General features: G+C 34.1%; 1 protein-coding gene across 1 annotated transcript in view; it reads left to right on the forward strand.

Annotated features, from left to right (window-relative positions):
* Positions 1–16984, forward strand: part of LOC128559506 (kinesin-like protein KIF6) — a 36212-nt gene extending 19228 nt beyond the window's left edge. Inside the window, exons 16-22 of the mRNA XM_053551324.1 lie at positions 1849–2007; positions 2544–2594; positions 3032–3110; positions 4626–4761; positions 6507–6739; positions 7119–7219; positions 7431–16984. Of these exons, the coding sequence (XP_053407299.1) occupies positions 1849–2007; positions 2544–2594; positions 3032–3110; positions 4626–4761; positions 6507–6739; positions 7119–7219; positions 7431–7444 (773 nt within the window). The 3' untranslated portion in view covers positions 7445–16984. The remainder of the gene's footprint in view (positions 1–1848; positions 2008–2543; positions 2595–3031; positions 3111–4625; positions 4762–6506; positions 6740–7118; positions 7220–7430) is intronic.
* The last annotated feature ends 9953 nt before the right edge of the window (positions 16985–26937 follow it).

The raw sequence follows: 26937 nt of genomic DNA on the forward strand, positions 1-26937 counted from the left end.
ACCCTGCCAGATAGACCCAGTCATTCTGGAGTTATGGCCCTTGGATAACTTAAAATTGCAGAAATTGATAATGTCTGCTTATTACTTAAACAGTTCCGATTCAGTGTTTACCAAACTTACAATGTTTTTGGGTGTATTATCTTGGCCAAGTTCAGTAACCAGCTAGATAGTCTTTATTGCTCAGGTGTTATGGCCCTTGACTGAGACATAATTGAGAAAATTGACATTTATTCTTCCAGCTAAGTAGAGTGTTTTAAATGGGACCTCATTTGCCAAGTGGTTAAGGTGGCTGACTTTGAATCACTTGCCCCTCAACGATGTGGGTTTGAGCCTCACTCGTGGCGTTGAATTCTTCATATGAGGAACCATCAAGCTGGCTTAGGGAAAGTCGGTGGTTCTATCCAGGTGCCCGCCCGTTTCGAAATAATGCACGGAGGGGCACCTGGGGTCTTCCTCCACCATCAGAGCTGGAAAGTTGCCATATGACCTATAATTGTGTTAGTGTGACATTAAAGCCAACAAAACAAAACAGAGTGTTGCTGTGAAGGCGTATATAATGACAGTTTGGCACTGATGTATTGAACCTACACTGTACTATTATAGCATCAAGCTATAAATAATGCATAATAAGAGGCATTGAAAGTGTATTTTTATTTTTGAAATTTTCAGTTTATACCAGTTTTAGTGTATACATGTATCAGTAATTAGACTGCTATTGATTTCTTATTGAATAAATGATGTATCATTTACATTTACCAAGGTGCTACACTTACCAGTAACTAAAACATATGCGATGATGTAACTTATACATGGTACACTGTGAACTTATTTGATTTCATGGGCATAAAATATTGTGATTTAAGGCAAACCAGATATCTTTATGGGAAGTCAAAATTGTGGATGTCAAAGTTAAATTATAAAACATGTAGGAATTTCTGTGTATATTAGGATTTAATTTTGTGGCTTTACGTAACCACAGAATCCATGAAAAATTAGTTCCCCTTGAAAAGTAGTAATTTTACAGTAATTGCAATTCAGCATTCAAGAAGCAATTATTGTTTATACTTTGTTTTATTACACAAACATTCTTCAGGACTTATACTTTTATTGTGATTTATTTCAAACTTTTCGTCATGGAAATAGAAGAGAGGAAAATGGGTTGGTACCTGGTTATTTTGTATAAATAGTACATTTTCTATTTATTTTCAGCTATTTTCTAAAGCAAGTTGTTAGAACCTTGCCTGAACTTTTTAGTGTAGAGCTACATTTATTAATGGTTTTATCATAAATGGAAGGAAATATGTTGTTAATGTACAGTACAAAAGATATTTTTCGTAAAGCCAGATGGCATTATTTATAGAGAATAATATATATGCCACATTATTTTTTTTTCATTTTCCTGCCAAAATGTGTTTTTGTCTCATATGGTAGATCCTGGTGGACGTGATTTATGTATGAAACCATGGAAACCATGTGTATACATGGCAAGCAGTTATGGTTTGCACACAGTCTGTCTGTCCTCCTGTCCATCCATCACACAAAGTAGGATCCTGCGATAAATTTAAAAGTACCGGATATTTTTGCTTGAAACTTGATACATGACAATATGGAGAATATGCACATCCTTTTAATTTGTAGTTATTCCAAAAAATGTGGCAACAAATAGTCCAAAAAAATGACACAAATGTGGAATAGTGGTAAAAATAGTTAGAAAACAATATGAAGAACATAAACATTGTTTTATTTTTTTTTCCATTTCTCCATTCATTTGTCCATGTCTTTGTGTTTTTCAATACTGTATTGCCTGTTGATATATGTAAAATTATAAATATATACTTTTTTTTTCAGTGGGTGATATGTCTGTAGGTAGACAAGAGGCGTTTGAGATTTTCCGTCGGGATTACGACCACAATGATGCAATAGAAGAGAACAAACAAGAACTGAAGCAGAGATATGCCGAGGCAAAATCACTGGGAGAGAAAGTTAACAAGTCCAGACAGAGTATAAGTCAGTATTTGGTTCTGAATTTAAATTTTGTAAATGTTGGAAACTTTACTTTTTTTTGAATAACCTTGCACTGATACTGATGAAGAACACATGCTTATAATTTAGACATTAGAAAGCCACAGTGTAAAATAGTAAAGTAGAGTTTAAGCTTCTTTTGTTTTCAAAATATATTGTAGAAAATTTTCTTTGTGATGATTAACTTAAGGTAGTTGACCCATATTGATATTCACAGTGAACCGGTAAAGACAGTTGTACTTGACAGTTGATGACAATTGGCTTTCCATGCATATACATAATTATCATTGTATGCTATTTTGGCATTGTTTTGCCATAAATAGAAAATTGCTTTCCATATCAACAGAAAAATGCCAAAATTGCATACGATACATTTTCATTTTTTGACTGTTACAAATGATTAAAGAAGGGATTTTAGAAATTTAGAGACCAGTGTCTTTGACTTTACATTACTGAAAACTTGCAGGTCTCACTGAATACTTTGTTATATGTATTGAAATGACTTGTTTATTACCTTACAGATCATTTGAAAAGTCAGATAGAACACTACAGAATGAATATGGCTATGCAAGGTAATTCTTACAAAAATGATGTATAAATGTGTAGATTTCAAAAAAATTTGATTGCTTCATTTGAATATTCTAATTTACAAATATATGCAAAACTCTAAAAACATGTATTTTAGAATCAAACTTGTCACTAGCTAAATTTACGGATAACAGGTGATGGTCAAATGTTGTTTAATATAGCTCCTATACTTGAAGTTTTTATTCTTTGAAGTATATCTTGTAAAAACACGTTATATTTTAAGAATTGTAGAATTTTGGAATACATTGTATTATGTATATATAAATATGATTTCCTGCTATACAACATTTTCCACATGATAAGATATAAACATACATGTCTGATATATGCAAGTATTAGGGATACTGGGACAAAAAGCAAATGTTGATTCTAAACATGCAAAAATATAATCAAACAATTGTTATCTTAAATCATATTGCAGGTTTAGCAGATTCAGCGAATCTAGAACCGGATGAACAAGAAATGGAAATGAGGCACTCCATGGAAACTGCTAAAATACAGTAAGTATTGATATTTTATCCAAAACAATAATTTGTGAAATTGTTATGAACTGCAACATAAAATGTAACAAGTTATTTCATGGGCATGGTTTGAACCAGCAAAGCTGCTCTTTTGTGGTGATATGAATTCATGGGTTTCAAATACAGTCGAATACCGTTACCTCGATATTCAAGGGACTGTAAAAATTGCATCGACGTATCCGAAGTTCGACGTAACGATATCGACTATAAGGGACTACTTTGTACTTTTGTTGGACATCTATATTGTCATTATATCTAATGCCTTTTTCCAGAGGGCTTGAAAGAGGAAAATTAATATTAAACGTAAATATGATTTAAACAAAACATGTTAATTAAATACATACATATAACTTTTTTCAATTTTTGAAAATATACATTTAAACATTAGCATTTTGATTCCTTGCCTAAACAAGTCTGAATGCAGCGGTAATTTTCCTAGTTGAGTAGTCATTTTGACTGTGCTTCGATAACAAAGATTTGCCAGTTAAATACGCATATTGTTACTCAATCCTAAATGGTAGATTTTTACTCCGTCAAACAGAAAATATTTCATCCAAATTAATTGTTATACTGGAAAACAGCTTTCCTGCTTGCATGGTGTTTTATAAAACTAATTATTGGGATTTAAATGCAAACTTCCTGACATTTAAATTGAATTAAAGATTAAATAACAAACAAAACAAACACACAAACTAACTTGAACATAATTAATACATTGCCGGACAACAATAGGTTGATTTTTACACCTTACAAATAACATGGATATTTTTTGACAAACTGTGATATCGACGAAACCAGGTGTAAAAACAGTACAGTTAAGTTGACGGGACTGAAAAATCTCATCGAGCTAAACGAAATATCGAGCTAATCATATCGAGGTAATGATAAATAATTACATAAAGTTAAATAGGAAAAAATCGGGACCGACTCAAACACATCGTGCTAACCGGAGTATTGAGCTAACCGATATCGAGGTAACGATATTCAGCTGTATTACATATAAAAGGAATGGGAATTTAATCAACCCTGAAATCCACAAAAATTAGTCATCATATTAATGATTTCACAACATCTAAAGTATTATCCCTTTGTTTGATTCAACTTCTTCCCAAATGAAGAAAATAGTTTCTTTTCATTATTAAGTAATGGATACAAAAACTAGAAGACCAGAAGTAAAATGTTTTCCGATTTCATTTTGTTGTGCTTCCTTGTCGGTAAGACTGTTCTTTCTGAAAATGTATTCTACCAAGGAGTTTATCATTGAGGGTAGGCTGTTGCTTATATAACCTGTGTTATTACTTCCCCTTGAATACATAGAAGAGTTCATGCCCTTGTCAGTCCCAAATCTGAGATAGTCCATTGATAAACTAAATCTGGCAGATGTGTTAAGTCATTAATATGTAAGAAAATGAAATGTAAAGAAGATTTTCAGAGATTGGTATCAAGTGTATCAATAAAGAGAGATCATGTGACTGATTGTTTGACTATTTATAGATACAAGGAGACGTTTAACAGATTACGCACACTGAAATCAGAGATAGAGCACTTGCAGCATCTTTTAGAGAAGTCCAAGGTCAAACTGATGAAAGATTTTGAACTATGGTGGGCTGAACAAATAGCCATTTCACAGGTACTTTGATTTGTTATAATCCTGAGTTGTTGCTCTTTGCAGACTATGACATTTGTCAGTCTTTTTATTATTATGCATATTAAAATCGCACTGTCTGTGCGTGCATCCATGTAAATCTTGTCCAGGCTGTAACTCTGCCATCCAGAGAGATTTTGAAATAACTTGGCGTACATATTAACCATAAAGAGACGACATGTAGTGCGCAAGACCCAGACCCCTAGCTCCAAGGTCAAGGTCACACTTAGAAGTCAAACGTTAACAGGTTCTGTTTCATATCCGATTCATAACTCTGCCATTCATCAAGGGATTTTGAAATTACTTGTCATAAATCTTCCCCATAATGAGACGATATGTCATGCGCAAGATCCAGACCCTAGCTCTAAGGTCAAGGTCACACTTAGAGGTTAAAGGTTAACATTGACTGTTTCTTGTCTGGTATGAATAACTCTGCCATCAATGAAGGGATTTTAAAATTACTTGGTGTAAATGTTCCCTATAATGAGACCCCTAGCTCCAAGGTCAGGGTCACACTTAGAAGTCAAAGGTTAATATGGTCTGTTTCTTTTCTGGTCCACAGCTCTGCCATTTATCAAGGGATTTGAAAATAATTTGACACAAATGTTAACCATATTGAGAAGGTGTGTTGCATTTATGACCCGGATCTCTCTGGTCAAGGTCAAGGTCACAAAATGATTCATGCCGAAACTATTCTGGCATATTTTGCGCAGACAACTGTATCATTCTTGGGCTTGCTTTGGGGGCATTTGTTACTAATTGTTTTAAAGAGACTTGTTCACTTTTTTGTGTAAAAATGATAATCTTTTTAAATGAGGCCTTTGATGTTAACGTATTGACATCTAAACTTTTGTTTTGTGGTTATGAATAAAATAAAATTGTACACTTACTTTACAAATACTTGATACAGATTTTCACATATTTTATGATTTCTAAATATCAAACATTATGTTACCTAAACATTGTGTAATCATACTATAAGTGTTCATCTAGCTGTGAGCAAGTAGTTTAAGGAAAAGAAAACACAAGAAGTTTATGAAGTTTTTGGTCTTGATGTAATATATTTCAACTTGAGGTCTTCTGTTTTGTCCATGTTCATTTATGACATAGTACTTAAGAGACTATTTTTGTAATGCATATGATCAAAAGTTTATGATTGCAATGCTATACAAACTTATAAGAATCATGTTTTAAAATTTCAACTTTAGATTAAGTTGATACAAGTTTTCTCTCACAGAATTACTGAAATTAAGGAGTTTTAGCTATAAAAGATATGAATTATTTTAACACTACATGACCATTTGATCCACCTTATTCGTAATAGGGTTTTACCAGTACTTGTAATGTTGCTTTTGTTTGCAAGATCCAGTAAAAGACTGTACATCGTTCTATTTGACTCTTTAAATTTTTTCAATCCGGAAAGTTTTATAACAGTTTGTTCACAGAAGTTCAAGTTAAAAGACAAAAAACACATTGAAAATGGCTGAAATTTGCACTAAAATCACTCCTTCAGAATTGTTTTTTTTTCTTGACAAATTCAAAAAGTAATCAAGATATTTTGGAGTTTTAAAATGTTCCTATTGCCACCCTCAGAATTCTTTTTAGAATTATTGATGATCTTAATGGTAGTGTCTTATGTTTAAAGAGAAATCATGGGGAAACCTTTTTACAGAAAAGGTAGACTTTAAACATCAAATTTTACATAAATTATGAACCTTTCTTCTACACAGCAAGAACAGCTGGGAGGAGCTAATGGTACTATGAAGAATGCGTGGCAGACGCCGCCCACTACACAATCTAGAGGAAGGTCATCCTCACCCATCTCTGAAGATGTGTCACATAGACTCAGCAAACTGAGAGGAAGTGTGGCAGGAAATATTGCAGCAAATTTACGAGCATCAAATAGTGCTGATGGTAGAATAAATGAACCTGTGGAACAAAATAGAAGCTTAACAAGAACTAGGTTTGTCATTTGATATATGGTTATCAGGTCATATTATTAGTTTTAATATCAAGGGTTCAAAATCTTGAGAGGGATGTAGAAATCTTGGGAGGAAGGTATCCAGCGACTGCGGCTAAAATAACTAACATTCTTTCAGGTAAGAGTCCAGGGTAGGAGTGTTTTACACTTTGTATGCAGGTAAACAGTGAAGCTTCTGGAATCTGAGCATCTTCAGTATCTTGCACTATCCTCTTACTCAAATGACAAACTCCTCTAAAAGAATCATTCATATGGGTAACTTGTACCAAGGTAACTTGCACCAGATACAAGTAAGATTATATGACATTGTGCACACACTTTCTTTGTTGCATTTAATTTCATGGTTTTTGTAATGTTTCAGATCAAGTCAGAGCCCATCTGGTATGAGGCTTACAGGCGACCCACAGGCTGATGCAGATATTATGGCCTTTGTGAAAGCAAGACAGAATATTTTACAACAGGGTATGTCAAGTTAGTTATTTACCAATATGGATTAAGTCTTTTTGCTTCATCTTTTGAAATTGATAGGTATTTTTATAAAACTTTAAAAATAATGGTCATGATTTAACTTAGAAGGGCAGGTCAGAGGTTTTTATCTAAAGTTTAGGAAGATTATCATGATATTAAATGTACCTGAAGTTATGTTTCTACAGGATATAACTTCTGTTTTCAGCCCAGAAAAGGTGATGAAAGCTCAAGAACTGTCAGGGACATAATCTGTTGATAGAAACTAGTTGTGTGTTGGTGTAGGCACATGTGACCTGGTCAGTTGTTGTGATAAACTTGAAACAACAGATATAGCTTGACCAAAATAGATAAAAGATGAAGAGATATGTAGAAAGAGCTTTAGCTGCTGAACACTGTATGAGACTGTGATAGAGGAATTTTCCTATGAAAAAAATATTATATATACAATGAATTATTCCATGAAGAAATTCGATCAAGCTATTCCAGTGGAAGGAGATAGTTTTACATTCCATTAAAACCTTAGATATAAGTACAGAGATAAACTGCCAGTATTCAGTTAAAACATAAATTGAATATTAAACTTGTTACAACTGTTGTGTAATTCATACTAGCGCTTAGCCTTCTGGTGGCAAGTGATTCCGCCTTTGCGAACAGTGCCGACCAAGATCAGCCTGCACATCCATGCAGACTGATCTTGGTCTGCACTGTTAGCTATTCGGTCAGTAAATTTTCAGTGAACGCCCCTTCGAATAATAAATGGTTCTGCCCAAACTGAATGAGAGACCAGTTCATTTTAGAGATTTAGCAGGGTAAAGGTTAATACTTTGGCTTCCATAGGCAAGCAAGGTGAAAGAGAGAAGAGAAGAGTGTGGTGAAAGTTAATGTGATTGTTTGTTTTCCATGCTTTGGTTTTGTGCTGAAATTCCCATTTTTAACTGAAGGTTAAACTTGAAACCAGCTTTACCATTATGTATCTTTCACGTGTCATCTATAGTCATTTCATATACAGTAAAACGTGGATTGCTTGAGGTACAAGTGGATGTTTGAAATGCTCGAGTTATCTAGGGTTTAAATCCTTACCCTGCTTAATTTCAAAAATGAACTTGTCCATCCTTCAATTTGGACAGTAAGTACCATTAACTGTTAAAAGGTACTGACTGAATTGCAAACAGTGCAGATCTTGATCAGACTGCATGGATGTGCAGGTTGATCATGATCCACACTGGTTGCAAAGGCAGAATCAATTGTGTCCAGCATGATAAGGGTTAAAGAGATCCAAATATAGAAATTATAAGGAAAACGACAGGGGGTCAATATGAATTGCTCGAGAAAGCATGGGGGGTTCAAGTCTTCTGTGCTTGAGCGAAGGGTATTTCACTGCATATTTGAAACATTAGCATCAAATGCACTTTGTTCAGAGTGTTGTATTGTTTGGTTAAATATAAGATGCACTGATAGTGTTTTTGTATGTAGTATGTAGAATCAATTTTACACACATACACTTTTTATTTTGTTGTTACTGAAAGGCCAGAATAAATAAGTTCAAAGTTAACTGTCCAAATTTCTGTCTAAATGTAAAATTGAAAATGAGTTTATTACGTTAGCTTAAAGGCAACTGGAAATACTGAATATTGTATTAATGAATTGTAATTATTATTGTAATTTTCCAGTTTCCATGAATATGAACATTTTAATGAGAAGTGTAAATTTCTACTGATCAGTACTTTGGACTTTTTTATACTGGCCTTAATATCTATTTATGTGTTCCGTCCATTGAAATAATGTCTCACACAATTATTGAAATCCTATAAAAAAAATATTTTTTTAGTCAATTCATTCTTTGTAGATGAAATGGAAAACTGCTGAAATCAGTGAGTGCCTTGACACAGAGAAATCTTGTTTTTTGACCATTTTTCTGCCAAAAACATAGTGGGTTTGCGACCAGCATGGATCCAGACCAGCCTGCACATCCGCGCAGTCTGGTCAGGATCCATGCTGTTCGCTAACGGTTTCTCTAATTACAGTAGTCTTTGAAAGCGAACAGCATGGATCCTGACCAGACTGCGCGGATGCGCAGGCTGGTCTGGATCCATGCTGGTCGCAAAGCCACTATGGCTCAAATAAATATTCAATGCCAGTTTTATGTAGCAGTTTGAAAATGGTGCTTCTCAAAGAGATTAATTTGTAAGATCAGTACTATTGTATATCTCAAAATATTAGTTTGTGGAGGCACTTGGATTTCACTGATATATGAAGGTGATATGGGTCTGAATCTCTACTTCAGCATTTCTATATTTTTAGTAGAGATGTGTATTACAGAAACTGCTGACTTTTTTAATCAAACAAAGAAGGCATAAATTGTCTATGTGATATAAGACATAAATTTTAAGAAGTGTTTAAGAGGTGTTGTCTGCACTGCTAGATTATTACATGTCTTGTACTTGTGTTGCTACAAAATTCGGGCTGGCTGATAACAATATAAAGAAAGTGAGCCGCGCCATGAGAAAACCAACATAGTGGCTTTGCGACCAGCTTGGATCCAGACCAGCCTGTGCATCCGCACAGTCTGGTCAGCATCCATGCTGTTCGCTTTCAAAGCCTATTACAATTAGAGAAACGGTTAGTGAACAGCATGGATCCATGCTGGTCGCAAAGCCACTATGTTGGTTTTCTCATGGCGCAGCTAAAGTATTTGAGCTTCTACCAGACACTAGTGCCAGTGATGCATTTTAAGGTTGAAACATAATCATGTGGTGGCCACATTGTATCAAAGGCAGTATCTAACCAGTCGAACCAAAAATGATACACTTGTTAATAAACAACTATGTGGTGCCTTTGGAGGTTATTGGTACAAGTAATGGCAAAAGGGTGTAACCTGAATGCTGATTTAGGTTTATGAGTGCTATTAACCACAGAAGGCATGTCATTGCTGTTTAATGGTTTGTTTTATTATCACTGTGGGGAATCACATGATCAAAATAATCTCTAAACCAAAGTTATATTTTGAAGAACATGAATAAATTTCCTGTCATAAGATATAAGAAATAGATAAAGTGAAGAACTAACTCCAGAAATATACTTTTTACTTCAAAACTAACATGTTTCGTCCATTGGACTTCATCAGAGTATAATAACAAAATAGTATGACGTCACAGGAAAGTACGACGTCAATGACGACATCAAAAGACGTTACCCATTTTGACGTAATATTCACATATAGTATAGGATCAAAAATAGAGACTTATTCCCTGCAAAAATTGCAAAGCAAAAATAATATTAATACAGGCAAGGAAAACTAACTTTTATGCAAAAATACATTAAGGAAGAATCTGTGTGAAAAAATGAAAGACTAAAATAATATTTTAGCATTCATGCCATGAGGCCAGGCTGTATTCAATGTATGAATCCAACGAGTCTCTTTCAAGAGCCTAAACCAGTCATTTTTTACCAAGTCGATTGGCATGAAAGAAAAATCACTAACAGAGTGATTTTCAGAATTGAAATGTTCAGATACATTTGTAGGAGTATCAGGAAAATGTCTGATATCAAATTTATGGCTGTTCATTCTTTGAGAACATTTCTGATGTGTTTGTCCCACATATTGTAACTTACACTTTTTGCATGTGATTAAATAGATAACATTTTCAGACATGCAGTTAAGATTTTGTTTAACAGTTTTTAAAGTTTGAGAGCTTGTAAACTGTACAGATTCAGTGATATTAGCGCAATGAGAACACCGTGTTCTATTACATTTAAGAACACCACCATTTACATCCGAAGACATCAGGCTACTGTGAACCAAGATATCACTAAGATTTGTAGGTCGCTTGTAAGCAATAATTGGTTTGCATTTAACCAGGTTGCGTACACTGCTTTTCTCAGATAGTTCAAAAAGCCCCCAATATTTATTAAGGATCTGACCAATGTTTGGTAGGGATGGGTTGTATACGCAAACAAAGGGGATAATGTCATCTGTGTTCTGCCTGTGATTGGTCATGGCTTCTTCGGTTGACAATGCTGATGCTTTATCTAAAGCATCATCAAGGATATGACTTGGATAATTACGATTTTGGAAATACGTTCGCAATTTCTCCAATTCATTTGTGAACAAATCATCATTAGAAGTGAGACGTCTGTATCGCTTAGCTTGGCTATACGGGATCCCTTTCTTGCATGAAAGAGGGTGACGGGATGAAAATTCAATGTATTGATGTGTATTGGTTGCTTTTTCATGAACAGAAAAATCAAAATTACCATCTCCTGTTCTACCAATATTAACATCAAGAAATGTAGCTGTATCTCTTGAACAACTGTGGGTGAATTTTATATTGGGATGGACATTGTTTAATTTGTCAATAAATTTAAGTAGGTCTGCTTCACTGTGTTCCCATATAAAAAAAATGTCATCGAGGAAACGTAACCAAAGCGATGGCTTAACAGTAGTATTAGCTAGGAAATCGCTTTCCAGTTTACCCATAAAAAGTGAAGCATAAGTAGGAGCCATACGTGTACCCATAACAGTACCTAAAATTTGAACATAATTTTCATTATTGAACTGAAAATGGTTTTTAGTCAAGACTAGTTCAATAAGCTGGCAAATATCATTGACTGACTGATGTGACAAGTATGAATGAGCTTTGTCCAAATATTCACGGCAAGCCTCTATCCCGTCATCATGCGGAATATTAGTGTATAAGGATGAAACATCCATAGTAACCAAAAATGCATTAGGGGAGATATTAGGCATAGACCCTAGCTTTTTAATGAAGTCAGTAGAGTCTTTAACATATGAGGGCAGGGCTTCCATGTGTGGCTTCAAGATATTATCAATGTATTCAGATATGCCTTCAGTAACAGAGTTATACCCAAATACAATTGGCCGTCCCGGGTAACCAAGTGGTAGTTATGAGTTAATATCTTTATGAATTTTGGGCAAGATGTAAAACTGTGGCATTCTGGCATCACTAAGTACAACTAAAGTATCATTAGAATCACCATTAACATTCCTACAAATAACATCTAAAACATCAGTAACATCTTTTGAAAACTGTTCAACAGGGTTATGATCAAGTTTTTTGTAGTAAGCAGTATTATTCAGCTGTCTGTTGACTTCAGCAATATAATCAGTTCTGTTCATTACCACAATAACCGAGCCTTTGTCAGATTTCTTAAGGATTATACTATCATCATTTCGAAGATTTTTCAGGGCAGAAAGTTCATCAGTAGATAGGTTAGGTCGAAACCTGTACTTACTGTTCTTTTGAAGAAGTTCATGCGTTATAGCATCAATGTAAAAATCAAGTGTAGAGTCTCTTCCAGAAGGTGGAGTAAATATTGAATGTTTTTTCTTATATTTCTGTTTATTTTTCCCACCTTCAGCACTATCACAATTATTTTCGCCATCAGAATCCTCTTCCGGCATGTAAAAATATTCTTTCAACCGTTAACGTCTCGTGAACTCAAAAATCTCTTGTTTTAACTGTATCTCATTATGGTGCTTAGGTTTAAGACAAAATTTTAGTCCCTTACCTAAAAGTCTGTACTCACAGTTTGTAAGTTCCCTTGAAGAAAGATTTTTCACTGTCTCCTTGCCCCTTTGTATTTCTTTCTGTATTTTCTTTTGTTGTTGCCATTTTCTCCTACTTTGAATTCGGATGAATCTCCTATTCCTTTTATTTCTCCCAGACACTTGATGAGGTGATCTATTGACTCCTTGAGGCAGCTCTGTGAATCCCGAGGTTTGATTCTCGGAGACTGATTCTCGTCTCTCTTCTGTTTTTTTTTCCCCCATTTTGTGACATTCGCGTAGGTCATATTCTGTGCCTTGCCTGGGGGCATCCCGTTTTTTGACTGATTTAAGTTAGGGCGAGAAGAAATTGGATTTTTTTCTGCGTTTTCTTGATTTTTTCCTGATGATGTTTTTTGTTGTGTGGCAGCAGTAGTTTTCTCTGGATCATCTCGTCTCTTTTTCTCTCTATTTTTATTGTTGTTGTTTTTCTTTTTGTTGTTTTCCTTGTTGTTGTTGTTCTTCTTGTTCTGAATGTTATTTTCATTTATCTCAGGACAGGAAGTGTTGTTGACTGGAACATTTAACATCCTTTTCTGCAAAACTTCAATTTTGTTGTTTTGCTTTTGTAGAATTTTATTCTTTTTGGTTTCTGTTTTTTCAAAGATGTCCTGTGTGACAGTTATCCATCTTGTTTCATTCTTTAGTTTTTGCCTTCAGCCTGTTTTCCTGTTCAGTCATTTTAGGTTTTGATTCATGCAGTTGCTGTCTATGTTCTTCACAAACCAGACGAGTTACTTCAAGCGATGTTTTCTTTAACAATCGATCAACTGCAGCTTGGAAACGGTCATTTTCTCCCACTTGAACTTTTAAATTTACTTGTAGTCCTTTTGGAGATATATTCTGTGACAAACAATTTTCCAAAAATCTGATATGCAATGATTTTCGCATTTGAAAATCAGCAAGTCTCTCAATATCCTTTATCATTTTTTCCATTCTTCCGAAGGATCTGTTACAGATGCGGAGTTCTTCAGATATAGTTGTAAGAAATAGATAAAGCGAAGAACTAACTCCAGAAATATACTTTTTACTTCAAAACTAACATGTTTCGTCCATTGGACTTCATCAGAGTATAATAACAAAATAGTATGACGTCACAGGAAAGTACGACGTCAAAAGACGTTACCCATTTTGGCGTAATATTCACATATAGTATAGGATCAAAAATAGATACTTATTCCCTGCAAAAATTGCAAAGCAAAAATAATATTAATACAGGCAAGGAAAACTAACTTATATGCAAAAATACATTAGGAAGAATCTGTGTGAAAAAATGAAAGACTAAAATAATATTTTAGCATTCATGCCATGAGGCCAGGCTGTATTCAATGTATGAATCCAACGAGTCTCTTTCAAGAGCCTAAACCAGTCATTTTTAGCTCATCTGATTTTTTGAAAAAAAATGATGAGTTATTGTCATCACTTGAGCGGTTGTCTGCGTCGGCGTCTGCGTCGGCGTTGCCTGGTTAAGTTTTATGTTTAGGTCAGCTTTTCTCCTAAACTATCAAAGCTTTTGCTTTGAAACTTGGAATACTTGTTCACCATCATAAGCTGACCCTGTAAAGCAAGAAACATAACTCCATCTTGCTTTTTGCAAGATTTATGGCCCCTTTTGTACTTAGAAAATATCAGATTTCTTGGTTAAGTTTTATGTTTAGGTCAACTTTTCTCCCAAACTGTCAAAGCTATTGCTTTGAAACTTGGAATACTTGTTCACCATCATAAGCTGACCCTGTACAGCAAGAAACATAACTCCATCTTGCTTTTTGCAAGATTTATTGCCCCTTTTGGACTTAGAAAATCAGTTTTCTTGGTTAAGTTTTATGTTTAGGTCAGCTTTTATCCTAAACTATCAAAGCTATTGCTTTAAAACTTGCAGCACTTGTTCACCATCATAAGCTGACCCTGTACAGCAAGAAACATAACTCCATCCTGCTTTTTGCAAGATTTATGGCCCCTTTTGGACTTAGAAAATATCAGATTTCTTGGTTAAGTTTTATGTTTAGGTCAACTTTTTCTCTTAAACTATCAAAGCTATTGCTTTGAAACTTGCAACACTTGTTCACCATCATAAGCTGACCCTGTACAGCAAGCAGCGTAACTCCATCCTGATTTTTGCAATAATTATTGCCCCTTTTGGACTTAGAAAATCATTTTCTTGGTTGAGTATTATGTTTAAGTCACTTTTTCTCATAAACTATCAAAGCTATTGCTTTAAAACTTGCAACAGTTTTTCACCATCATAAGTGGACACTGTACATCAAGAAACATAACTCTATCCTGCTTTTTGCAGGAATGATGGCCCTTTTTAGTCTTAGAAAATCATGGGTAGGACAATATTTCTATTACACAAAAAAAATCAGATGAGCGTCAGCACCCGCAAGGCGGTGTTTACCAAGTCGATTGGCATGAAAGAAAAATCACTAACAGAGTGATTTTCAGAATTGAAATGTTCAGATACATTTGTAGGAGTATCAGGAAAATGTCTGATATCAAATTTATGGCTGTTCATTCTTTGAGAACATTTCTGATGTGTTTGTCCCACATATTGTAACTTACACTTTTTGCATGTGATTAAATAGATAACATTTTCAGACATGCAGTTAAGATTTTGTTTAACATCGTAAGTTTTTAAAGTTTGAGAGCTTATGAAAGATATGAAATTTAAACATAGCCTATCATATGACTAATGAAAATTGTTAAATTATCATGGAGTTGACAATAATGATAGACATCCTGTAATTACAAACACTAAGGAAAATAAGAAGTATAAGAAGTTTCTTGAAGTGTTCCAGATAACCAGAAGGTGATTGTGACTGAAATCTATGTAGTTTTAGGATACATGTATGTTGGTGAATGATAGGCTGTATCTTAGATTTACAACAAAAGATTCTTCAGTATTATCCAACATTATTCGTAAATTTATTTTGGTTTAGAGATTATTTTGATCATGTGATTCATCGCAGTGATTATGCCCCCGGCATCTACTGATGCGGGAGGCATATAGTGATTGTCCTGTCCGTCAGTTGTTTGTCCGTCCGTCTGTACGAGGGTAACCAAATGGGACCGTTTCGTCTAGCATCAATACCCTTTACTAGAATGACTTGATACTAATGCAGATGTAACCTGTGACCATTCCTCATCTTCAGACATCACCTGACCTCAGTTTGACCTTGACCTTGACCTCATTTTGGACTTAGGTTGCTTTTTGTGGGCCATCCCTTGGTTAACCAAATGGGACCGTTTCGTCTAGCATCAATACCGCTTACAAGAATTAATTGATACTAATACAGATGTAACCTGAGACCATTCCTCATCTTCAAACATCACCTGACCTCAGTTTGACCTTGACCTTGACCTCATTTTGGACTTAGGTTGCTTTGTATCGACAAGGATGCAATCCGGGGCATCAAGCGTTTATTGAACGCAGCTCCTTGTTGAATACCAAAATATTATTTTTTGTGGTTATTGGAAGATCATGTGGCATCACAATAACAAGTTCTAGTGCATGATTCATGTTGCTGGTATGGGTTAAGGATTCTATCCTGAGCAGTTTTGTTACTATTAATAGTAATATAATGTTATACAAAAATATATATTCACTGATAACTGTCACAAAAGATTACCTCAAAAAGATAATGTTAAGTAGATCATCTTTCATGAGAAAACTTTCTAAAGGGAAGCAATGGTCTAGTGGTTAAGGTGTCGACTACTCAGCTCGGAGGTCCTGGGTTCTACCGCTTACTGGGTTCGTGACCTTGCTGACCCAAGTGACACTAGTACTGGTTATTCCAGGAAGCGGACTTCAGAGTGATACAAATAAATTCCAAGCTTTCATCCCACTCCAGCTAAAATAAATTATTATAAACTAAACTTCCTGAACTTTGGGTAGCTGGAGACCTTGGGTATTGGAAGTACTTCCTTTTGTTCCCATGTGTCCTTAGAGATTTCAGTGTTTATCTACGTGTATTTCGCTGTTACATAATTTGGTGCCCTGTATTTATATCATGGCTGTGAAAATGAAAAATATACAACTATTTTAAATGTTGTACAATATACATGTATTTACATTCTGCATTGTTACTTGTGATATATTACTGATATTTTTACATTGTATGCAGGTTATTTATTTTATGTCAATTGTATAATTTATAATGTAAACTGTATGCCATATTAAAATGCTTAATACAATGTGTTTCTTTTGCCTCATGGTAACATGTCTATACTTAAATGAAATAAACCATAAAAATTCAAAACAACCAAATTTACCAATGACTCAAATAAAAAATAATATATTATACTGCTACCAAAGGCAAGGTCAGTGCAAAAGTACAGATTCTAACACGATCCGATTCATTTTCCTATTAAACAAAGAAGGCTGAAAACATTGAATTATTATACAACAAATCACTGTTCTGACGTCACAATTATTACGTCACAGCGTCAAACGGCATAGCAGCGCGCTGGAAAAGAAACCAATTGAAAACTGGCAAATATTTAATGAATGACGTCAAGTATGTACTTAAAAATCCTTGGTAACGTGTTAGAATCGAAATGATATATCTCATTTAGTGATTTGCTCTTGAATAAATCATTGTTTGTCGTTATATGCGTATTATTATATCACTTGGGCTGCGCCCTCGTGATATAATTCCTTAGCATCTGAACTCCAAACAATGATTTATTCAACGACAAATCACTGGATGAGATATATTATTTCTTAAGTTTAAACTTTATAGATTCTGTTCCATGTCTGGTCCATAATTCATATGATCTTCTTAACAAGACTAGGTTACACACAAGATCAAGACCTGTAATTCCAATTTCAAGGTCACTCTTGAAGATCAAAGGTATTCAGGGCTTTTTTAGTCATAACCTGCCACCTATCATGGGGTTTTAATTCAAAGACTGAAGTGCAAAAGATAGGCTTATAGCTTGGAGGTGTACTGTTTCTTTTTCTGTTGTGACATTCTACCATCCATCATGGAATTTTAATATTACATGCCACAAAAGTTCTAATTAACAAGACAATTCTTGTGCAAAAGACCTATGCCAGTAAAGGGAGCTTACGGGGTCTTTTTAAAGATGACCCGTAACTTTGCTATCATCAAGATATTTATATAATAAAAAAAACCAACATGTGCTGCATGCTTGACTTGCTCTAAGGTCAAGGTCACTGTTGAAGGTCAAATGTTTACAGGGTCTGTTTTGTATCTGGTCCCTAACTCTGCCAGCTATCAAGGTATTTGGAGGAGGGTGTGGATACCCAATCTTGTGTCCAGTCTATAACTCATTAAGGCCAGCTGGCATATCTCTATAGGTAGAGCTCAGATCTACGGATGGCAGGATCATGAGTTTGATCCCCGGGCAAGGCGTATGTTCTCTGTGATGATTAGGTAGAAGAAATTCTACATTCTCCATCACTGGAACACTGGTTATATGAACTGCCTACCATTATATATCCGAAATACTGTTGAAAAATGGCACTAAACACAAAATAAACATACAAACTGTCATCTATTTAGAAATTTTACCATAAATTTACTCGAATATATTCAATACAAGATGTGTTGTGTATGAGACTCGGGTCTGTAGCTCCCAAGTTTATGATCAAACTTTAGAGGTTAAAGGTTTGCAGGTCATGCACTGGATGTCCCCGATTCTGCCATCAATTATGGAAGTTTTAATTTTTTTTGGAACAAAATTTGGTTAACCCAGTAACAAGATGATGGGTGATGCACAAACTTGCAAGTCAAGCAGATACAAAAAATGTTTATCTTTTAAATGACCAGCATATTGATTTCTCATACATTTCCTCAATTGTTTACACATAGGCAAACTAAAAGCCACAAAATGCCCTTGGCTCTGATTTGTTCTTTTTCTAATGGTTAGGCTTAAAAAAAAATCTTTTTTTCCGGTATCCTGACCTACCCTAAATTTTTGGCCCAACCCTAAATGTTTTTATGGTCTTGGAGAATATTTTTTTCAACTTTTACAAAAAGTTGCAAAACTGCACTTTTTATGCTTTAAACATGGTCAGTGATGCTAGAAATCAACTTATTGATGCTCAAAACGCATAACTCCCTTATTTTTATTCAATTTTTGACACAAAAATAATTTCTGAAAAGTCTCAATAAAAAAATTCCCCCCCTCCCCCAAAAAAATTTCCGTTCTACCTACCCTAACATTGTTTAGCATGTTACCGGAAACAAAGAATTTTTTTTTAGGCCTTAAGAAGATTGCAGTCTCGTTAAACAAGAACATTTTGGGTTAGCTGTCAAAATGTGCCCACAGGACTCTCACTAATAGCAATGGCTGGCAACAGTCGTAGACACTGAAACACCAGTAACAATGCACCTGTCAATATTTTGCCCGCCCGGGGGAGCGGCGGGCATACACGGGACTTTAGACAGAAGGCCATTCCCGACAGGCGGGAATTAGACAAATATTTGATGTACCAACAAGGCTCTAGGGTGGGATTTAGACAAAAAAGGTTGTCTCTAGGGTGGGGATTTAGACAACAATTTTTTTGAAATGTCAAATTCCCCTGGGTCAGCCCGCCACCCCGCTGGGCGGGCAAAATATTGACAGGTGCACAAACTATAGTTGAGAGGAAAAAATAAATGTAATGATCCAATACATTGAGTTGTGGTATAGTTACACTGTGTAGATAGTGCACATACAATGAAACTGACTATATTGACATTCCTTGACAGCTGTTACTGTAGGATTATGACATTGCTACACATTGTGTCTGCAGAAAAAAAAAACAATATCCATTTCGTTTCTTATGTTCTTGAGTTTGTTAATTTTGGAATTCTACTTTTGACAATATTTTAGTAAGTATTTTTTTATGAAATAAGTGCCTTTGATATTTTATATATGAAGTATTTTTTTCCAGACATAAGAAAGTCGTAACTGTTTTGAAATGTGTATTTTTTTCATGTTTGAGTTGCAGAAAGTATACCCAGTCCAGGGGGTACATAAATGAATGTGGACTCACTACCACATTTGGCATAAAGAGACTAACCCACACATTTTAGCCAAAAAATAATTTCTCTCAAAAATCCACTCTAAAAGTGACTTACTGACAAGGTTTTTGCAAGATCTTCTTATATATATATATATATATATATATATATATATATATATAACCAAAACTAGTGTGCAGAAGGAAATAAACCATTGCAACGCTTTTGAAATCTGCATGCAGAAAATGACATTCTTCTTGCATTTTTACCAATATCTAACTTTTATTTTCACTCACTTTATCAATTTTCAGTGTCATGTATGCATTCAATGCCAAACTTGGTGGAAATGAACATGTTGAAAAATTTCACCCAAACTGTGGGTGAGTAGCTTTAATGGATGCATGAATGTTTATTAATTTTTATAGGGTAACTGTACCACTTTCTTTTCAAACAAAGCTTAGTACAAAGCCTTGACCTCACTTAGTCAAATATTAAGTCTGGTAGAGTTAGGGCCCTTTGGAAGTTTTATTTTAGAAACATCATCAGTCACTTGAGATTTCAAGTTGAAGGAACTTTTACTGTTTTATGATGAAAATGTGGATGTATGCTATTTTGTTCGGTTTCACGGACTGGAAATCTTGATTTAAAGTTTTGTCTTGGAAATTGTAATTTTTTCTGGGTTTAGTGACACATTTCACAGTTCTAATTATTTCTCGATAATTAGCCATAATGATTGCAGAAATTCATATTGTAATTATTTTTTGGAAAAAAAAAATACAGGTTACATGATGATCTGATCATTTTTAAACTTTGCAAATTTTTTATTACATCAAAATATATAGTGTATACTAGTAAGAGATACACTTATTTAATAATTATGTATAAATCTTTCATTAGAAAGTTACAAAGAACATTCTAGTTCACAAAGATTTAACTATTGCTGTTCTTGCATGTCATTTTATTATTCTTTTGTTCATTTGCACCTGTAAAGGATGGTTCATTTTGCCTTTTTTTAATGAAATTAAATCTATAAATTGCTCAAAGTTTATATTCTCTATTAACTGAGAGATATTTGAAAAACTACTATTATTATTATATCTATGATAATATCAAATAATTGACAAATTAGTGGGAAACAAAATTAACATTTTTCTCGATTATTTGTTAGGTTATACTGCTTGTTTAAACATATAATTTTAGTTCCTTTGTGACATAGTGGCACTTCAGCGTTGATAATAGGATCAAATCGTTTCATAATACATGTCTTAACTGCTCGGTTAAGCCTTTTGTTGGACTATTTAGTCGTCGACATTCTACTCTCTATGTTCTTGTTTACAAACTGATTAACAATATCTACAAATGATATTGCGGTGGCAATATTTTTATAGGATTTATTTTGATTATTCCTACGGATTAAAAAGATAGAGATCACGGGCATTTAATTTGGATTTCCGATACACGTTTTTACGTCATTTATAGGTAATCGGACAAAAAAAGTTGTGAAAGGGTTTTATTTTATTCAGAAGGGTATTCAGTACAAAAAAAGTGTTCAATTTTTGCCAGGTCAAATAAGTTTTTGTAATAAAATATACATTGACAGTGAAGATTTCATAACTGTATTGATCTTTATGTGTAGGATAAGTCTAAATGTCATTTCTTTAGTCATAGGATTCAATTGCTTATACAATTTGAAAAATTGATATTTTATAAAGGTAAGGAAAGTTTAATCAATTACTAAATTTTAAAGTAGTTGAATGTCATTAACTTTTAGGTGGTTAATCAAACTTAATTGAAACATAAAATGGGTTGACTGTGTGTTAGTGCACCGTAAAACCCAAATAAATAAATAAATAGTACCCAATATCTAACAGCTGGAGTTGATATATTGGAACATTTTTAAATTCAGAATGATGTATATTCACAGTTGCAGATATTTTAAGCTTGGCTTTACGAAATATATCTCGAGCTATCCTAATCGCCCTTGCATCAACATCCACAACATTATATACCCTCTTTTTACTTAGAATTTCGGGTTAAAGTCACCGTATCAGTGTTATTTGAAAGTGGATTTCACTCTGTCTGTATTACAACATCACCCGCATCATATGACACAAGGTCACCAACTGGACAAAAGAGTCCATAAAATATATTTACTTGTAATTTCATGTTAAAATTTTGATGCACTTTTACTCTGCATAAAAAAAAGGTCTTATTTGCTAACTGTAAAATCAGACATTTTTGTGAGGTTACAGATTTGCTATGTTTTGAAATTCAAATTGGGTCATGAGGTAGAACAATGTATGCAATATACAGTTGTATGAGGTATGTGAGGCGACCATCTGGCTAGATTTTTATTTATTTGCCCTTATCGAAAAAGGGGAAAATATGTAATGCTTATTCCTACCTTTGGGTTTGTGTGTTGTGGGGGGTGAGGGAATGGGGGCATTTATTTGGTAGTATATGGTTTGCAGTTTTGTACAGTTTTCATATCGGCATCTGTAATTGCAGTACATCCTGGGCCAATTATGAGTTAATTCCTTAATTACATAATTGAGCCGTGCCATGAGAAAACCAGCATAGTGGGTTTGCGTCCAGCATGGATCCAGACCAGCCTGCGCATCCACGCAGTCTGGTCAGGCTCCATGCTGTTCGCTTTTAAAGTCTATTGGAATTGGAGAAGCTGTTAGCGAACAGCATTGATCCTGACCAGACTGCGCGGATGCGCAGGCTGGTCTGGATCCATGCTGGTCGCAAACCCACTATGTTGGTTTTCTCATGGCACGGCTCATATATCAAAGCAAGATAAAATACTTTATATTCACAAGATAAAATACTTTATATTCATTTATTCCCTGCTATTTACTCTCATCAACATAAATGAAATATTAGATTTTTGGAATTTTGCTGAATGGGAAGATAAGTCTTAGATTGAGTTTTAACAACTGAAGAAGATAGATGATTCATTCAATTTGTACCAATTTTCTTTTTGTAGATAAATAGTTTGTATTTTCTGGTATTTCATCAGGTCATTATACTGCTGTTTGAAACATCTGCACACTGCTTTGAAGTCATATAGACATAATATCAATGGAATTCTATGCAGAAAATAGGTATTTCTAGGATATAGATATAAGCTGATTAAGTGTATAGATACATGAAAACTAATCATGTGCTTTTTATGTGCTGTAAGAACTTTAGTTTATACTGTGAAATAATTTAATTTTGTAGCCGTTACATTTTATGGACTTGGTAATAATTGCTATTTCGTGGGGTTCATGATTATAAATTTTAAAAGATACATTAACTAGGAAATTTGTTTGTTCATTGGTATTTGTGGATTGCTGCAAGCATGAAATCTACGGAAATTAGTCCCCAGGGAATTTTTATGATTTAAAGGCAATTTCACATTATATACTAAACCAAAACTGAGGCCAAACTGATGCCTTTATTGGCTACAGCTTTCACATATATGCTAAGCTCTTCGTGAAAATGTAGAAATAGCCATTGTTCATATTGCATACTTATTTGTTCGGTTCAGTTTCAGTCTCAGTTTGGAGCCTTGACAGTAATTTTAGTTGATAGTAAAATTGGATCTTTGAATTCTCTTCAATGGAATTTGATCTTTTGGAATAAGAGGATCTGGGAGAGGTTTTAATTCACCTGAGCACAAAGTGTTCATGGTGAGCTGTTATGATCACTCACCGTCCATCGTATGTCAGTCTGAGCACATGATTGATACCTTAGGTGGTAAGAGGCGTGGCCTAGCACAATAGAAATACATTTTGTTCATTCCATAACCACTTAAGTCTTGTGTTCCTTAAGTGGTCATTCTATTGTTTTCAAAACAATGGAATGACCTGTCCACCTAGTACCAAATCTCAAGGCATCCATCGTCCGTCCGTCCACACTTTTCTTAAAATGACACCTCCTTTGAGACTATTTTGGTATTGTTGATGAAACTCGGCCTGGATGTTCCTTGGTTGGTCTTCTTCCAAAGTTGTTCAAAGGGTTCCGCTTAGTTGCACATAGGGGACGCCAAAGCTAAAAATAGAAAAATCTTCAAACGCCATCTCCTCCTGCACATTCTCATCCATCAGAGGTTCGTCAAAATCCCGAGACGAACCTCTGATTTATTTCCATCGTTTACTTGGTGAGCATGCGCACTCGTAATCACTATTGGGAGTGGTTTCAGCCAATCATTGTTCACCATTATTTGGAACTCCGAATTGAAACTTCAAAAAATATGTAAACAAGATACTTGCTTACGATGAATAATGGCTGTATTCCATGATTGCGATAAATAAAGATTTATTCCTGTAATTCGACGTTAAGAGATTTACATCAAGAAATAATAATATTCGTCGTAAAGGGACATCGTATTCCCTCGATGATATGGAAAGGACGCGGTCACGCTTTTCACGGACGATTTTGATTGGTTCGCTACGATTTGTCGCGAAACGACGCTGATTGGCTGAAACGTTTTACCTGTAATGTAACCAAACCATAAATATCGGCGAAATGTGCCAGAGGTTCATCCGGGGAACCACGGTAGACCTCTGGTATGCGAGAATGCTCCTGCACCGCTGGTCTGATTTTGAAATAATAATCCACAAATGGTCCTTCTGTGACCATTTGCCAGGATTGTTCAAATTTCATGATTTGTTATAAAACGTGACCACCAGGTGTTTACTTTTTCCTATATGTATATAGTGGAACTTTAAAAATCTTGTATGAAAATATATATATGCTGGCCCAATTAAAAAAAATCAGAAAAGTGGCCCTTGTTTAATTCTCTTCCACGATTGTTCAAATTATTCCAGTTCGTCAAAAAACATGACTGCCAGGGGGTGTGGTCATTTTTCCCTATAGGAATATAGTGTAAACTTAATAAATCTTCTTGTATGAAACTGCTAGCCCGATTTTAAAATAATTTCACACAAATAGTGCTTGCATGACCCTCTATCAAGATTTTTGAAATTATTCTGATTCATCAAAAACTTTATTAGGCACAATCATAAAATAATTTTATACAAATGTTCCTTTGGTGACCCTTGCAAAGATTTTCAAATTATTCTGTTGGTGAAAGAAACCTGACCGCCAGGGGGCGTGGTCACCTTTTCCTATATGTATATAGTATATATAATATTGTATTGAGTACACCAAATCCCTTAATATATTTTTGCTGCTGCAGGCACAGCTTAGTTTGTACTGAATCAAAGTGAAAAAAAGGGAAATCTTTGAATGGAAAAGGTTAAGCAAGAAATTTATCAGTTTTCAATATATCTAAATCTATTTAATTGTTTTATTTCAAATAAAGCTGCAAATTTTACCAATTTTAAAATGCATTTAAATCTGCTTAATTCTTTTATTTGAAATAAAGCTGTAACTTTACCAATAAAATGCAGAGAGTTTCTGTTGAATAAATTAATCTTTATTGAAAGAACATTTTTATATCAATTTATAGATCAATGGATCAATACATTTTTATTGCTTCTCGATTAAAATACATCTTGCTGGGATTTTTGAGTGGAACTTTTTTTTTCAAAGGCATGATACATAATTTACATGCACTGAAATTTGGTTTTTAAAACTTTAAGGTGGGGATTTAACGGAATTTAGACAAACTGTCTTCGAGAGCTGAATTTTTAATGTAAATATTTCATCAAGTGAATTAATATTTGGATTAAGACCAAAAATATTAGTAAGTAAAAAGTTAAAGGACTTATATAGGATTAAAAAATGATTGAATGCATTATGTATGTCATTTCTATGTTCTTTGACCTATATTTTCTTTATTGTAACTTTTGAGACTTGTTCATGTTTATGAATTATTATTAACATCTTATGACATTGACGATTCACAAAAATTGTTTATCAGCACAAATATATCGCTTCTATAAATATTTCAGATATTGAAATCTTGTTCTATAGGCCTTTATTTGCAAAACATTATCAACTTTATTAAAATTCTGTTTTGAAACTATCTGTGGTATTTTAATGTAGGAAATTTCAATTGAAAGTGTGACTTTTTCTTGTATTTCTTTACATACAGAACAAATCTATATTTAAAGCCAGTTTTTATCTGTTCTTTACAAATAAAAAGTTACAATATTTGTATACCAGGCATAGTATTTTATCATATGTACTCTTCTTTTCAAACAGCTGTCGACAGCAGACATAGATAAAATATTCAGCTGATTAAGAAAGGTGACAAATTCTGCCACTGATCAATTTAGTACTGTATAACCTATCATTTTAAGGAGAGATGTTTTTTGTAAATTCTATCCAGTACCTAAAATTTGTATGAAATTTATAATACTGATTTCATTGTTTCAAAAAAATTTAAGTGATGTAAAATGTAGTAAATTATATGTGTTTTTAATTAGTGGTAGTGTAGTTGGCAATATTAAAACGGTTGTATTATTTCATACTTACACTGGTACCTGTATAAAAATGACTTAATTCTATAATTATTTCATTAAGTTTGGGGTGTCTGAATTCAGTACATTATTATTAAATATGTTCAGTTATTCGAAATGTTTTGGTCGGCAGAAGTTAAAGTAACTTATTGAACAATGCTTTGATAAATCAAAGACATTCTTTTCATGTGGGGACTTTATTGGGAGAACAAGTCAGGGAAGGTACTTAGGTAAATTAATGTTCAGTTAAACCCTTACCCTGCTAAATTACTATAATGGACTTGTCCATCTTTCAATTTGGACAGTACCATTAACTGTTAGAAGGGGTGGTTACCAAAAATATACTGACTGAATGGCGAACAGTGCAGATTATGATCAGACTGCACAGATTTGCAGGCTGAACATGATCTTCATTGGTCGCAAAGGCAGAATCAATCTGTCTAGCATGATAAGGGTAAAGTACTCTTGGTGAATTAAGAAACAAGAAATAACAAGTCAGTGAACATACATCTTATAGTCATTATTGATGGTTTTTATAGACACTAATGTACTTTATATTTGATTCCAGTCTATTGAATCTATTGATGCATGAGGTGTATGTTGGACCAGATAATAGAAGCAGCCAATGGAAAAAATGTATGAATGGCATACAGATGTACTGATAAGTTATTACTCATAAAAATAATGCCAGACTTGCTTTTGCTTTTATAATAGAAACAATGGGTAAAACTCTCTCAGAAACTATATGCACATAGA

The sequence above is a fragment of the Mercenaria mercenaria genome, chromosome 1 (genome assembly GCF_021730395.1).
Source record: "Mercenaria mercenaria strain notata chromosome 1, MADL_Memer_1, whole genome shotgun sequence".
In the NCBI taxonomy this organism is placed as follows: Eukaryota; Metazoa; Mollusca; class Bivalvia; order Venerida; family Veneridae; genus Mercenaria; species Mercenaria mercenaria.